The 16,346-nt window shown below is 43.6% G+C and overlaps 1 protein-coding gene across 2 annotated transcripts in view; it reads left to right on the forward strand.

Annotated features, from left to right (window-relative positions):
* The first annotated feature begins 6,141 nt into the window (after positions 1–6,141).
* Positions 6,142–16,346, forward strand: part of LOC133107982 (transcriptional coactivator YAP1-like) — a 36,934-nt gene continuing 26,729 nt past the window's right edge. For both annotated transcript variants that reach the window (XM_061217357.1, XM_061217358.1), the window contains exons 1-2: positions 6,142–6,898; positions 8,385–8,614. In XM_061217357.1, coding sequence (XP_061073341.1) covers positions 6,698–6,898; positions 8,385–8,614 — 431 coding nt within the window. In that variant the 5' untranslated portion in view covers positions 6,142–6,697. The remainder of the gene's footprint in view (positions 6,899–8,384; positions 8,615–16,346) is intronic.

The raw sequence follows: 16,346 nt of genomic DNA on the forward strand, positions 1-16,346 counted from the left end.
AATTGAACACAAAATAATTACCCATGTCTGTTGTAGATATAGGCATGGTTGAAGTACAGTGTCGTGACTGAAGATTAAATCAGGTGGGGGGTTAATATTCTGTATAGGGGGAGATCTGCCCTATGTAATTCACCACACAGTTTCTGACTGTCCCCAGACGGGAGAGCAGGCAGGGGTGCCCTCCTGCCAATGCCTGACATTATCCCTCTGTGCCCTCACTACTGGGAACTTTCCATTTTACAGTGTTATGGGCCCATTTCACAGACACAGATTAAGCTTAGTCCCAGACAAAACAGTGTTTTGTGTGGAGAATCTCAATTCAAAATGCCTAAACCTAGTCCTAGGCTAAATGTAATCTGTGTCTGTGAAAGTGGCCCTGTGTCTTAGACAGAAAAGTGTCTTGAGCGTTTCTGAATGTGCTTTACACTTCCGAATGTAAGTGCTCTCCACCTACCCTCCAACCAATAATGGCTTCCATGGAAATTCAATCAGTGACTCATTTAGCACAATGACTCAAATTGACTCAGACCCATTCTGTTTCCTCTCAACCGCAGAGGCCATCTTGCCTTTACCTGCTACAATAACTAGCACTGTAGGTAGAGATTTCCCTGCTCAGCTAGAAGCAGTCCAGGGTGTTAGCATGTTGTGTCTTTTTGAGCAGGACTTAAGGTTTAGCCTCTGGACAGCCTGTCTTGACTTGTTTCTGAAGGTGGGGGGAGGCACATCTGAAGAATTTGGCACCGGTTCGCCCCGGTTTCACGGCGTGATGAAATTTATACGTGTGGCACGAACAGACCTGCCAAACGGGTTTCTGCCAGAGTCTGCTTCTCTTTTGTTTATTTCAAACCCCCACCCAAAAAAAGGGGTTTCTTTAGGTTGTTTAGAAACTTTCAAAAATAAATCTTAAAAGTGCATTTTTAATTGTGGAACATTTAACGTTTACACATTTATTCAATCTTTTTTACCTGTAAAACGTGATTTACCATCCCCTACTGGCACTGTTTTCCATTATTGTAGTATGCGAGGTAAATCCTTTTTTGTTTTGCCAGATTTCAAATCAAAGATTCTGCATTTGGTCCATTAAATTGTGAGTTATGCTTTACAGTACCTCTGTGGTATTCGGAGACATTTACAAAACCTCTGTGTCCATGCTTTAGAGAGGCTGGCCCCTTTCTATGTGTTACAACGTACCTTAATTGCACTTTAATATCATAGGTATACGTATCCCTGTCCGTGTCATGGGACCCATCCATTAAGGAAAACTCCACATAAACGCAGGTTTAGGGTAGATGTCAGTCTTTGCTGGTGGCGGGGGTCACATTGGATTGTACCAGTGCTCTTTTCGGTCATTTGCATCTGAAGAAGGGAAGAACTGCAGGACTAGACTTGCAGACGAGTGCTTTCTTAAGTCCTGCTGACTCGTCTGTGCCCTGGAGCGAGCACTTGATTGGTTTGAAAGGGCCACACAATTGCAGCCTCTCCGTTTCTGTTTTCCTTTAAAATCCGCCCAGTGGGGTTATTCCAGGAGGGCGATGCATACTGGTTCTCAGGCTCTGAGGTGGGGTGGGGGTGTGCAGGGGGAGGCCTGGAGACATGGTGTCCATCTTAGGGATTCCCCCAGGTAGGATTACCTGTGCAGGTCTCCAGAATTACTCCCCCACACAATGCAGTCTCCTTCCCGCTGACACCTGGCCTTTCACACAGGTTATCTCTCATTATTCCTCTTTCCAGGAGGAGGGGGCCTGTTACCCGGTGTGACTGCGGTGTTAAAGACGGCTAAAAGGAAATTGATTGCGTTCTGAAATCCGAGATAACTAGGTGGGGGTGGGAGTGCGCAACATCTGAAAAGATGCACTGAAAAATAGTGATGATATTTCACCTCCAATAGCAGAATGGCATCTGAAGTTAAAGCGGGGGATTCCCCCGCTAACCTGTGTGTGTGCCAGGAACAAGGCACTTCCCAGGAGACAGTCACATGACCTCAAAACAAGGAAGACTGCGGCTATCGGGATGGATGGCAAAGGGGAGGACAGGTTATCATTTATACTTGATGACCTCTGACCTTCCAAGACACAAGGAAGATTAGTTGTGAAGAAGAGAACAGACACAGAACAGTGAAGGTCACAAAGGAGTGCTTCTAATGCTCTATGTTAAAATCACTACTGATAACTGAAAGCAACGGAGTTCTAGAACACTGCCAAAAAAACACTCCAAAAAACTGTAGCCTACAGTTGTCTGAAAGAAGAATTACATGTGAAAATAGACATTTTGTTGACCTGCTGGAATTGGAATAATGTATGAGGTTTAAGAGCATTTAAAATATTCAGCTATGTACCCAAAGTGTTCGCAACATCTGTGTGAGTTTGGCTGGGATTATAATTATAATTATAATTATAATTATAATAATAATAATAATAATAATAATAATAATAATAATAATTATTATTATTATTTACAGAGATAATAAAACAAAGATAAAATAAGAAAACAAGATACAAGGATAAAGGTACAAGCATATACACCAGGAATAGGAGGATTTACTGTAACTGGAGTAGACCTGCGCAAACCTGGTTGCAGATGTAGAGCTGCAGTGCTGGTAGACCAGTAGGGGGCAGTCTTCCTTCTGGACTTAAAGGTAAACCAGCACAATGCAGTGATGGGGATGCTGTGGCCTGAGAGTAACTGTGTTCCAGTCAAAATGGCGGATCCCACCTGGACCTGGTGCTCCCGCAGAGCAGGGATGTCCCAGGGCACGAAGTGGAAATTTTACCATGAGTCATCATCAGTGTCATTTCAAACCCATGATGGATTTCCCATGCAAGTGTGTTTTTTGGCACAAGGCAGTGAGTGTATATTGCATTTACACTTAAGCAGTGAGCAGAGGCTCCTAACCAAAGTGAGAAACAAAGAGTTTGCAAACCATTAGGTAACAATATCCTGTTATTGTATAAATATATGTATTCCTCATACATCACCATAATGCCATCATGACAGTGTCAAAGGTGGTTTGGTGTTTGTGTGTGCATCTAGTTTAACAGTTAAAGCTTCCCATCACACAGAGGGATCATAAAAAAAATAAGTCGTTTTGAATGCTTCTGGCAATATGCGTTAACCCTTTGAAGTATAAGATCACAAATGTGTGATTAGAATATGATTAGAACTGAACATTCTAATACTCATGTAACAATCGCTATTGGTAATTGAAAGCAATTGAATTCTAGAACAATGACTTAGAATTATAGGGGGGGGGGGAATCCAAAAAATCTATTCTCTTCAAAGGGTTAATTGTCTGGACAAGAACTCAAGACTTCTGTTCTGTGCATGATCTTGCTTGTAGACATCCTACTCTTGTTCAATAACAGGAGACACAAAAAGCTTTAATGATAGCGTTGTGAATTTACTCTCTTTCGTGGTTAAAATCTATGATGGCAGTTCTGGAAACAGCGCAGCGCAACAAGGCTTCCCTGTAATTTACGTACATAATACATGATTTATATGACGTGTGTAACCTCAGTTTTAATCTGTATGATTTAGGATTTCTACATGTAATGAATTGAATATTTAAAACCATGCATCATTGTGAATCATTGTACTGTAAAAAAACGGATTGAAAAGTAGCATGCTGTTCCGTACAGTAATTTGCGTTTGTTTTTTTCCCCCATTGTTTGGCTTTGTTCAGTTCAAATGCAAGCTAAATCACTGTCTTTTTAAATGTATTTATTATTATTTTTTTGCACGCAGGGCTCTTGCCTTGCTCGTGCTGCCATCTTAGCTGCTCCAATCGGACGCGCACGTCCTCTCCCGGTCCGTGGCGATTGGAGGGTATTTGTGTCGGCGCTGCGGCGGCGCGGGGCATGAGGGTCTTTCTCAGCGCGGCACGGCCGTGGCCCCGGATCGGCCCTTTTTGTTTACACGACCTATTTCTGGCCGACAGGGGCCACAAAAACAGACCCACAGCCCCATCTCTGCTCAGGGCTGCAGCCAATGAAAACAGGAGAGAGGATGACAAGGAGTTGAAAGGGGTTGCTATGACACATTGTCATTAAAAATGTCAATGAAAAAAATGTATGTATTTTCTTTTTAAATACTTGCTTCAGCTGATACCAGTGATATGCTCAATGTAGGTTTTTGAGCTTTGCTGAGGGTTTATTTCCAAAATTCCTGCATTAACATGATTCGTTTTACATTACATTATAATAATTTTGCAGACGCTCTCATCCAGACAAGTGTAACCCGAGAGGGAAGTACAGTTATGAATTAAGCATTAAAAATAAAACATGGAAGCATGGAAGTCCGCTTCTAGCTCTATTACGTTTGCAATGAACTCAAGTCAGATTGTTTGCACAGTCTCAACCGCTAAAAAAAAAGGCCATTTGAGCCAATGCATTATCCAGCCTATGTTTCTCTATGATAGCTTTACATTTCAAACAGCAGCTCGGCTCATTGTTTTGGGGATATGAGCGCTGTGGCCTCATCACTCATAAAAACAGAGGGGATATGACATAAACAAGAGGCCTCTGGGTGAGGTCACTGGATCGCAGCGTGGGTGGTCCTCCCGCTACCAGACAGTGGCACAGGGAGGCACCCCCAACCCTGAACCCCCCCTGTCCCACACTGGGAAATAATGAGCTAGAGCTCTCCTCCCTTAATTAAGGCCTGCCTAATTTATTTATTAATTACTTAATTAATTAAACACTAACACACTTACTCTAATACATCGGAGTTTAAATGTAGTGCATTGATGGCACGCAAAGAAACCCTTTTAATATGAAGACGCTGTGTACCCGGTTGAGAAAAATGTAGATCTGGCGTACAATACGAAAAACATACAGCTTCAAAATAGAGCTGCAGAATTTTGAAAAACACCTTCTGACAGAAGTTGGATTGACACACAGAAAGTGTTGTAGGTGTCATTTGTAAACTTTATAAACGTGTAACAAAAGTAATGACTTCAGCTGTATTTAAAACAGAATCATAATTTAGTTTATTTTTTCTGAGATGTTAATGCTAATAACATTTCATAAGGTTTACCATTTGGCAGTAAAAAAATAATAAAATTAAAAAAATACACACACATATATATATATATATATATATATATATATATATATCTTTTTTCATGTGTGAATTTAGTCATTTAGTCTTTGGACACACGTTGATATATAATAACAGGCCATTAAAGAACCCCCCTCCCCAATATCCGAGCCCGAGGATGAGAACAGCATCGCAGGCGCACACATTGTGAGCGCGGTTAATAGAGAGTACACAAAGTAACCTCCCCAGTCCATTCTTGATAGTTTTACAGTCCCCGGTGGATTAATGAAGCCCCGTCATCATCCAGTCACTAAATGTATGGGAAAAACCCAGAAACACGGTCCCTATATCCAAAGAGGCTGCGTCTTGACAAAATGATTTTTCAATAGAATGAACAGGATCATTTGCATAACAATTATGGGAACTGCACGGAGCTAGTTAGGCTATCTGCAGGACTGTAGAAGGCGAACAAAATATTTATTTCATTATCCGCAATGAACAGACTATTTTTAAGTGCAATTTGTTTTTGAGTTTTTGTAATGACACCAATGCTTTGTCAGTTGTAACCCATGTGAAATCTTTGAAATATAATTACCAACATATAAATATATAAATGCATACTGTGCATTTGTGCACAAAAATGTGCAAATGTGTAATGTATCTTATAATTCATCAAATTATAATGATGCCCAAATAAATCAATTAATTTATATCAGGTGTTACACTAATGCGCTTTTAACACACACACACACACACACACACACACTACATACATTCCTCCACTATATAAACCAATTTATATTATGGAATAAATAGAAAAGTAATACAAAATCAACTACAACAAAAAATTACTCGGCTCTTTTAAAAACAATAATCATAGTAGCCATTTGCATGTAAAAAGATATCACGGTGACTTAACTCGTTTCAAAATGACTCACAGGTGGTCAATTAGGCCAGAGATCACGCAACTGAACTGTAGTTACAGCGCTCCATGCTTGCCCTACAGAGAAAGTTTCCCACACAAAATGGGGTGTTGCGGCTTTAAACTCCCCCCACAATCCCTGATTAATGACACCAGGCCCCGCCCGCCCGTGAGTCAGGGATCACATGAGTCATAAAGTTTGATGTCCTAGCCAAAGTTTAGGACAAAGTTAAGCAAAACTTGGGGCTTTTTGGAAAGACAGTGATTTGCAATGCGCCGTGCAGTGATTCGTTCTTGCTGGGATAAATATAAAGAAGTATCGGAAATAGGACACTGAAGTCCTTTGCAGAAAATAGTTTACAGTCGGGAAATCGTGCGTTTCACTTGTTACTGTATTTAGCGTGAAACGACTAACTTTTCCAATCTACAACGAGAAACACAAACTATACTTTAGGCTACTGGATCCGTACCTTGAGCCTGCTCGGTTGTTGGGGCGTTTTTTCCATAACAGTAATTGGTTATTTGTTCTAGACCTATGTTCAGCGCTAAAAGTTTAGAAAAGTAAAAAAGAAAAACAAACAAATCACAGCGGAGGAATTTTCTGACGTCTTGGAGTTCGTTACTTCGAAATGTTTATATGATTACAATCAATACTCCAGGATCTGGGCTTTCCAAAAGTTTGGATTGATTTTTTCACCTTCTTTTTCGAACACCGAACTGATTTTTTTCTAATTCGGAGACATGGATCCGAGCCAACATAATCCCCCGGCCGGGCACCAAATCGTCCATGTCCGAGGTGATTCCGAGACCGACTTGGAAGCTCTTTTTAATGCTGTAATGAACCCTAAAAATACTATCGTACCACCTTCGGTACCCATGAGAATGAGGAAACTTCCAGATTCATTTTTCAAACCGCCTGAACCAAAGTCCCACTCCAGACAAGTAAGAACCTTTCCGCCTTCCAGTTTTTAAATGTTATTTTCATACTATTAAATGTAAACCTTTACGATGTGTGTATATGTGTGCAGTTATGTGTAGAATGTCCCAAGTGATCCGTTCCTTCTGGTTAAAAGTTTTGCACGGCTGGCAGATTTTCTTCCTAAACTGAAAAGTTTGCATGAATGGGACGGGCCGAATTGGTCACCTCCGGAGGCGCTACTTGTATTGGGAGAGCGCGTTGCTTTTGCTACTTGCATGTTGTGTTATTAAAAGTATCTGTAAACATGCATTTCCCATATATTGCTTACAATTAGCCCAGTCATGTTTTCATATCTGAATTAAACATAAAACATGTTTAGTTATTACGAATCATTTCTGTTCGTGCTTGTAAGCAACTGTCCCAGATAGGGTATGTGTTGGGCTCTGTTAATACATGGAAAGCAATCTGGAATTCTTATGAATAAAATGGCTACTATGATTATCATTCGGTCAACATGCTCCTTATGTTACAAATGTGAATGTTTTCTCATTTTTATACACTCGACTTGAACTTTCATTACTTTTCCTTCAGGCTTAGTAAAAAGAAAGTTGGACTAGGCTGGGATACGTAAGCGTCTTGGCCTGCTCTTGTATCATAATTACAAAAAAGTTCCTGGAGGAAGGATTAGTTTGAGATGGTTGCGCTGTGTTCGGGGCAGTACTTCGTTTCCCCGTATGAATAAAAAACACTGGCATGGGGAATAATTTCATGTCAAACCTCGGTATTGATTCTAGCACATTCTCAAAGTGCTAGCCTATAAGCCCGAAACATGCAGGCCGCGTCTAGGAAATGACCATTCTTCTACGTACTACTTTACTGCTGCGCTATGTTGTCACCATTTGTGTGCCTCGACAAGATGACAGGATGTAGCCATATTGGCCTAGAGTTGAGGTTTGCATTTAAGTTCCACGTGGTTCTGGTCTCTCCTATGGTCTGGACATTTTGGGTGGGAATTTGAGAATGTTGAAATTCTGGATTTTTATTTATTTTCATTTTTTTGCCCGGGAAGCATGGAGGGCTTAAGTCACCCACCCACAGCCTACTGTGTTTATGTTACTAAGAGTGACATGAGTATAAAACATAGAGTACAGGTATATTCGCAACATATTGATCCTTCCCAAGACCCAAATATATTTTATGATCGGTAAAGAAAGTTGGAAAAAGGTTTGGTATGATCAGTAGAGCAAGGTTGGGGAACTGTCAGTGAACCCCTAAACCAAGTATTTGGCCTGAACTACTTCCCAGCTGCACACGGAATGTATGAAAAGAGTGTAAGTTGCTCTGATAATAGAGGCCACTGAAAGCGTGTAAAATGTAAATATAGATGTTTGTGCTCGGCTAGCCCAGTCAGAAGGTATCAGTGTTGGGGTGAAGTTTGAGAACCTCAAACTCTCTCTCTCTCCCTCTCCCTCTCCCTCTCCCTCTCCCTCTCTCCCTCCCTCCCTCCAGGCAAGCACAGACGCAGGCTCCGCCGGGGCCCTCACCCCCCAGCACGTGCGGGCGCACTCCTCGCCCGCGTCGCTCCAGCTGGGGCCCCCCGGGCCCATCCCCGGCCTGAGCCCCGCTGGTGCGCCTCCTCAGCACCTCCGCCAGTCCTCCTACGAGATCCCCGACGACGTGCCGCTCCCCCCGGGCTGGGAGATGGCCAAGACCCCGTCTGGGCAGAGATACTTCCTCAAGTAAGCGCTGGTCCTTCTTCTTCTTTTCTCCTCTACTGTAGTGTTTCTCTTCTCTTCTGGAGAACCGGGATCATCAAATCACGGTCCTCGAGGTCCGAGAACTGCTGATTTTCCGCCCTCCCTTTACCTGAGAGTCGGGTGTGAAGCCAGTGTGGCCAATTGGTTGCACTAATTGCTTCTGTTCAAGAAAACCTTGGTTGGATTTCATTTCAAGGTCCTGATTTGATGACCCATATTCTACAGGGTCTTCTGGCTAAAGATGCCTTCTAGAGCTCGGTTGGCCAACCCTGGTCCTGGAGAGCCACAGAGCCTGCTGGTTTCTGTTGTTACTCAGCACTTAATTGATCAATTAAAGCAGTTGACTACACTGTTGAATGGCCCTACCTGGTTTCTTTGGTCCAAGTGTTTGTTGTATTTAAGGTGAAAACAGAACCAAGCAGACCCTGTGGCTCACCAGGACCAGGGTTTGCCCCCTCTCCTGTTCTAGACTAAGCCCTGGTCCTCCTCATTTCTTTCACTTCCGCTGTTGTTCTGCAGCGCAACAGGTTATTTTTAAAAATGATTATCAGTTTGTCGGATCTCTGCGGCCACTCCAGCGGTAATTCTCAGAGTCACACCGCATACCACTGCACACTGCGTTTGCAACAGTGTCAGCTGGAGATTCTTATCTGGAACACAACTTGCATGGGTGACGAGGGCCACCCGGAACAGAAAATGAACCGACAGCTCAATGGGGTTTTTATTGTTTTTTTTTTAATTGTTTTTTTTTTTATTACGGATATTTGTGCATAGGCACAACGTGAGGTCCTGTTGGTTTAAGAGTAATGGAAAATGTGACGTCTGGCAGGTATAGGAGAAAGTGACACGGAAGCACAAATTGTTGTTGTTAGCGTTTCTGTTAGCTCATTAACTTTACCATCATTTTTAGCACAAATTGTAGTTGCCATTGCAATAAAATGTCCAGTTAGAGCACTGGTGTCAAACTCCTGTCCTGCTGGGCTGCAGCGTCTGGTTTTCAATGGGTTCCTGCCTTAAGTGCTTGATACAAGTCTTCGTTATAGACTGTGATTCTGACCAGGGCTCAAAACTAAAATGGCTACTAACGACCAAGTTCCAGTAACCTTAAAATGAAAAATCATCTGTTGCAGTTATAATGCGTTGCGATTTCTTGTGCACTTGATGCATTTCTTACAAAACCTTGTATACATATCTTGGTACATTAATAACATTTAACATTAATAAATAAATTAATAAAGTTAACTTGAGGACTTTTTGAGAGCTTCCTCCCGTGAATTATAATGGATTACTATATTGAGATTTTAAAGTCTAAAGTTGCATTAATAATTATAGGCGAGTTGTTCATTAAGAAAGGGCTTCAGGATTAAGCGCTAAACCGGCGGTTAATCGTTGATATCGCCGCCGTTCAGAAGGCTTGCCTTGGAGACTTCTCAATGCAGGTGCTGCTTCTCCGACATAAAGTCAGGACAACATGTCTCCACTAATCACAAATTACTTTCTACTGAGTGATGGGGCTTCATTTAGCTGATCTGCCTTTGATTAATCATCCCTGGCTTCTGTGAACTGTCAGACTGCAAGCTCTGACCTGAAACAGTATTACTATTTAATTATCAGACCTCCAAAGCAGAATCTTCAAACGGGCAGACCAGTGCTGGGCTTTGCTGCTGCAGGATATTTTATTACATAGCTGTAGTCACTTCAGTTTTTTCTTGGTTTGTAGATAAACCCCGGGGAACTTGGCATCAACATAAATCTGTTAGATTATGAAAAAAAACGACTTTTTCACATTGGCAGCTGTTATACGTTTTTGTGGCATATAACAAAAAAAGGTCTAAATGTACAACATTCTTAATACTCTTTTCACTGTATTTGATGATGAGTATAATTTTTGCTGAAATGTTTAAAAACCTCAGCACATTTTATGAATAGTGCTACTGCAGTCTAGACCAGTGAGTTGCACAGGACCACTGAGAATATAAAGGGTGTAGTAAATCTGTGGTCATTTACAAATTGCTGGTCTCTTATCTTCTCCTCTGACCTCCGAGTCAACAGAAAATACCTCTCTGTGATTTCCTCTCCTGCTCCCCCTCCCCCGCTCCCTCTCGCTCTCGCTCTCGCTCTCCCACCCCCCCACTCCCTGATCACTGGGGTCGGTGTGTTTGGTGTCTAACCCCTCTGGCTTGGGTTTCAGGCAGAACAATGGCTTACTGTAGGCGCCGCAGTCTGCGATGAACTCTCAGGTCTGGCAAACTCATCTGCCCCCGGAGATGAGTGATCCTGTTCTTCACTCAGGCTCCAAAATAAACTGGGGGGCGGGGGAGGGGGGAGGGGGAGAGAGGGATTGTGGGAGAGGGGAGTTTAGGAGTGGAGTAGGGGAGGGGGGTGACGTTAGGAAACGGGGCCGCTTGTTCAGGGAAGGCGGTGTTGTTGTTTTTTTGTTTTTTTTTGCCCTCCTACGCTCCTAAATTAATTTTGTGTTACTTTGCTCTTGAACATTGTAGAATGTGTGTCTGCGGTGCATATTATTGTATTGTTATTAAAAGTATGGGAAATGGGTGCTGTATGTGATGCTGGGGGGTTGTTGCTGGTGAGTTTTGGGCGACACGTGCTTTTAGTTTTAAAAAGTTGTAGAAGATGCGACTTTGCGATGGCGATGAACGAAGGCTCTCCTGGCTCAGAAACTCAGGAGACCTCTGTGTTTCAGCTCAGTGTGAGGGATTCCTGTGTGCTCCCTGCTCCCAAACCCGCTCTTCTGTGTACCGCACAGGAAAAGAGCGTTTGGTAACTATGGCAGCCGCCAGGGTGTGTGTGTGTGTGTGTGTGTGTGTGTGTGTGTGTGTGTGTGTGTGTGTGTGTGTGTGTGTGTGTGTGTGTGTGTGTGTGTGTGTGTGTGTGTGTGTGTGTGTGTGTGTGTGTGTGTGTGTGTGTGTGTGTGTGTGTGTGTGTGTGTGTGGACCAGTGTGTGCAGGAGAGTGGGTGTGTGTGTGTGCACGCGCAGGAGAGTGGGTGTGTGTGTGTGTGTATGTGTGGCTCAGGACCAGTGTGTGTAGGAGAGTGGATGTGTGTGTGTTTGAGGTAGAGAGCGAGCGAGACCCTCTGGCCAGTAGGACCCAGACAAACATGATTACCCTCAAATTTAGGTGGATAAAAAGAAAGCAGTCAGAACCAGATGTGTTTGCCATGCAACATCTGCGGGACATCTGGTGAATGTGGGGGTAGTTTTACTGAAATGGGGCAGGGGGACAGGGGTGAGAGACGGGAGACTGAGAGAGAAACCGAGTGAGAGGGAGGGAGAGCGAGAGAGAGACGCAGCTACGCGCACACACTCACAAACAGACCGTAGCAAATGTTTGCAGACTTGGCGGTCATAAAAGGAGTCTTGGAAGATTGGGCCATTTCAGCCTTGGGAAACAGATCTCTCTCTTAAAAAAAATAAAAATAAAAAAAAAAGAAGAAAAAAAAATCCCCAAAAAAAGAGAATAATTCTTGGAAGTCAAACCAAAGCGAAAGTTTTAAAGAAATATAAGTGATGAAAGATGGTGAAATGATTTAGACTCATCTTTCTCTTCTCATACTTTTTGGGTTTTATTCCCCTCAAAGTGAATGGGGTAATGCTTTACTATAATGTTAAATGAACTGGTGTTAACTAACATATTTAACTAACGACTGGAAAGTTAATCTGTACAGCTTTGTTAATGTGTGTGTGTACATCATTGTTAACAACATTAGTTTGTGCAAATTCTTATTGCAATGAAAAATACATTACCTTAAGTAAATAAATATATAATTAAAATATTAATATATCTTATACATTAGTTAGTAGTTAATAAGTCCATTAACTAATTAATATTAAGTAAATTTCATGCCTAAGTAATAATGTGTTTGTCTATATTAATTCTTGCCAGTATATGTAACCGTATTGTGTGGTGTGACCATAAAGGGACACACACACACACACACACACACACACACACGTGCGCACACTTGTTTAAGTGTGCCTGTGCGGTGGTGTTGTTTGATCTCTAAACACGGTTGAAAGCACGCCGGTGTGAAGGAGAGGACCCAGCCCTTCCCATGAGCTCCAGCTCTCTACCTGACCTCCTGTAGCTGAGGAGATCATGAATGTATTTTTGGAGGTCTAAATGTACAACATTCTGCAGTTAGAGGTTTGGAGCATAAGTAACTGTTTGAGTTTTTCTATTTCATGTTATGGGTTGGGCAACTTGTGCCACTTAAATAAATAAATTTTTTTATTTTATTTTTTTATTTTTTTTTGTAACATTCGGTTTTTAGCGTAGTGCATGTTTATTTTCTCACGTCGTTGAGCTGAACCAAGTTTGTTGTTGACTCTGAAATGCCGTTTTATGTTTGGCATCAGCCCCCATCTTGGTTCAGTTCTCTTTCTGAGAGAAAGGGTGAGTTATTCACTTTTGTGTATTTGATTTGAAGTGGCCAAAGAGCATCCTGAATCAACCCTTCTCTACCTGTTGGAAGTGTATCTGTTGAAAACCTGTCAGTGAAAGTGCCATTAGGACAGAGCTGCCGGCATTGAAAACCTTATTAGTCTATTTTTAGATGCTCGTGCTGATCTTTTCCAGGGCTTGGGCCCCTGGAGGACCCATATTAAGCTGTGGGATTCCTCCGATAGGCGAGCCCTGCTGGATTGTGAACCAAAAACGAGGAAACTCCATAGCGCTAATGTCATATTTGTCAACAAGCCAGTAATCAGGAAGTACACCATGGGTCAACTGCTGTGTGCTTAGCTGGAGTTTAAACTTCAGCATTAAAACCCTACCCCACAGAACTGCATTACGCCTGGAACAGCTAATCCTCATTTCACAGGTTCGGATAGCTCTTCCAGTTGTAATGCTTATCCAGCCAACTCTGTAATCCTGATTTGTGATACAGGCTCTAGTTTTTTTGCAGGAAGAGGGATGTCTGTCTTCAGGTGGCAACTGCTGCTAGTTGTACTAGTATTTCTAATGTATATATAAACTAAACTGGTGCCCCACTGTAATTATCTTTGTGCAGTTTGGATGCTGCATGGGTATTCTGGTGCGGTTATAACGCTAACATCCCTGACAGCGTAGCCCGGGACGAAACCGTCTGTGACAGTACTGTAACCGTACTTGTCTCTGGTATTTGCTTAACATGTGAAATACATGTATTTTGGCTTAATGCGTCTGCTGAATAACTAAACGGTAAATGGTAGGTGCCCCGAGTTGTGGTTTGAGGTGGCGCAGAGGGAAGTTTCAGCCGGCCGGTGCAGCGCGGCTCGGCCGCAGAGAGTCGCGGTGGTTTTGCAGCGAGTCACCGTAGCGGCGGGGATGTTGCTTTTTAGCGCTAACGCCGGAGCGCTGATCTCATTACGCCGCCGTCGGCGGGGTTTTTGGGGGAAACGACCGTCCCTCTGGCGAGAGGTCGAGGCCCCGTTTGGCCTCACTCTTCTCGAGCGGGGCTGGAACCCGGCCCACCCCGTCAAATACCCCGGTTTGGCTAAACCAGGGTGCGAGGATCGCGGCGCGGTCGTCTTTGCTCTCTTGTTTTTCCCGTCGCCTTTCAAGCGTGTCCCCGATCAGTTTATTGTTGCTGAACTCTGGAGCAACAGTTTAAAGGGGGGTGAGACAGGGGTCTGCTGCCGCGATGGAGCAGATAATGTAGCCTGACAGGAGGGGGGGTGTGGGAGGGGGCTCTCTTTTTGAAGAGGGGTGGGAGGTGCTTCTCTTGTTCCTGGTGCTGATGACGGTGGGTGGTGCTCGTTTCAGGGGCGGGGGTGTGGGTGGGTGGGGTTGAGTGAGAGGTGGGAACTCAGACCCCCAAATAGTCTGAACCCACACTTTGATTATGACCCAAGCTTAAGGAACGGGGGAGGGGGGTGTATTAACCTTTCCTCCATTTTTTATTTTGCCAGTGCCAGCATTATCCATTCAGAATAAACCCATAATTTTTTCAGTGTTCTTTGATTTGTAACGGGGGCGCTTCACTTTGTTTAGTTTTGGTCTGACTCTGTCTGAGGGTTTATCAAATAAAGGGCTTCGGTGCTGGGGGTTCATCACAGTATTTAGAGTGGGGGGGTTTGGGTCATAAATGGCTTTCTCACGGCCAAGAAGAAACCCAATCAACTTGCTTCAAAGTTTTACAGTCTCTGGTCTGCTGGCGAAAGCGTATTGACCTTTCACCTTAGGCATATTGACCTGTGGGCCTTCAGGATCTACCGCACAATGGCGGTATGGAGGACCAGGTGCTGTTGGCTCAGCTTCAGTAGGTTTCAGGTCTCCCACACCCGCTAGCTGGCTCCGTATTACAGTAAGGTTTTTATTTGCCGAGACGAATTCTTCAATCCCAACCAGGCTTTTGGACTTGGCGGCTGTGTCTAAATCGTGTTTTTGCATTCTGTCGTGACGCAGAATCTCCATTTTAAGATTTGCAGTTAGATTGGTCTGTCCCTCTTGGGTTGTCCTAATGCTGGTCAGGTGAGTGACACGTGTCGTTGAATGGCTGAACTATATATAGCCTGGCTGTGTTGTGTGTTCGGCTATGGTTAACGTCCCACAACCACTTACTCCAACGACGTGTAGTTGGTATCCCATCACGCCTGTGTTTGGCTGAGGGAATGTCAGGCTCATGTTGGGAATTCTGTGTTCAGAATCCAGGAAAGCTGGGATCCATTCATTCCCAGATAATGTCCGGATGCCCTGTTCTGTGCTCTCAATGAATATGGCATGGGGGGGTCTGATCTGACGGGGGGGTGTGCCCTACTCTATTCCAGAAGGGAAAATAAGTGTGCTGGTTTCTGCACCGACCAGTTGTATTGCCTGAAATTCACACACACGCACACGCACACGCACACGCACACACACACACACACACCCTGATGCTGCCTGTTCTCTGCTGGGTAAGACCATGAATACATGCATGTGCTGTGTCACTGCAGGTCGCGACTTGCACTGTTCGAACGGTGCAGTTTAAACTCCTCAAGTCATTCAGAGCAGACAGAACTTGGACTGAAATCCCAAAATGGATCTCATCGTGTGTGTGTGTGTGTGTGTGTGTGTGTGTGTGTGTGTGTGTGTGTGTGTGTGTGTGTGTGTGTGTGTGTGTGTGTGTGTGTGTGTGTGTGTGTGTGTGTGTGTGTGTGTGTGTGTGTGTAACTGCTGCAATTGGCCATTTGCTGCAGGCACAGGCAAATTGAGACCGTTTGCCACCTCATTGGCATGGTGGTGTGAAGACCACTGATTGGGTTGATTTAAACAGAGTGTGGTCGGCCATGTCCCTGACAAACGTTTTATAAATGTTTTTTTTTCCTTTTCTTTTTATCGAAACCTGTGCTGACAAATTTCTGCCTGGAAGCCAGGATTATGTGCATCTGTTCCAGTGATGACAAGGGACTAATTCACAAGAGAACAGGCTATAGTTTTATAGAAAATTTATTGTAGGTTTTTTTTATTTTTGTGGAAGTGACTGGCTTTATTGTTTTGAGTTTTTCTCTACTGCTGTGGCCTTCACTTGTAATCACTGGGCAATTAAACCGTAAAAGCTTCTTGCCCCAGGTTACACGGTTGACAGAAACGGGCATATATACAACTTCTAAATGACAGAGCCGTAACTGCTCCAAAAACAGATGGTTAGGTCGCAGCAAACGGTGAGATGCACTGCCTTGCTGGAGGTAAAGTTAATGGGGAACATCAGTGGAGAGCCATGTGTTCATTTGATG

Source organism: Conger conger, chromosome 13 (assembly GCF_963514075.1).
Source record: "Conger conger chromosome 13, fConCon1.1, whole genome shotgun sequence".
NCBI lineage: Eukaryota > Metazoa > Chordata > Actinopteri > Anguilliformes > Congridae > Conger > Conger conger.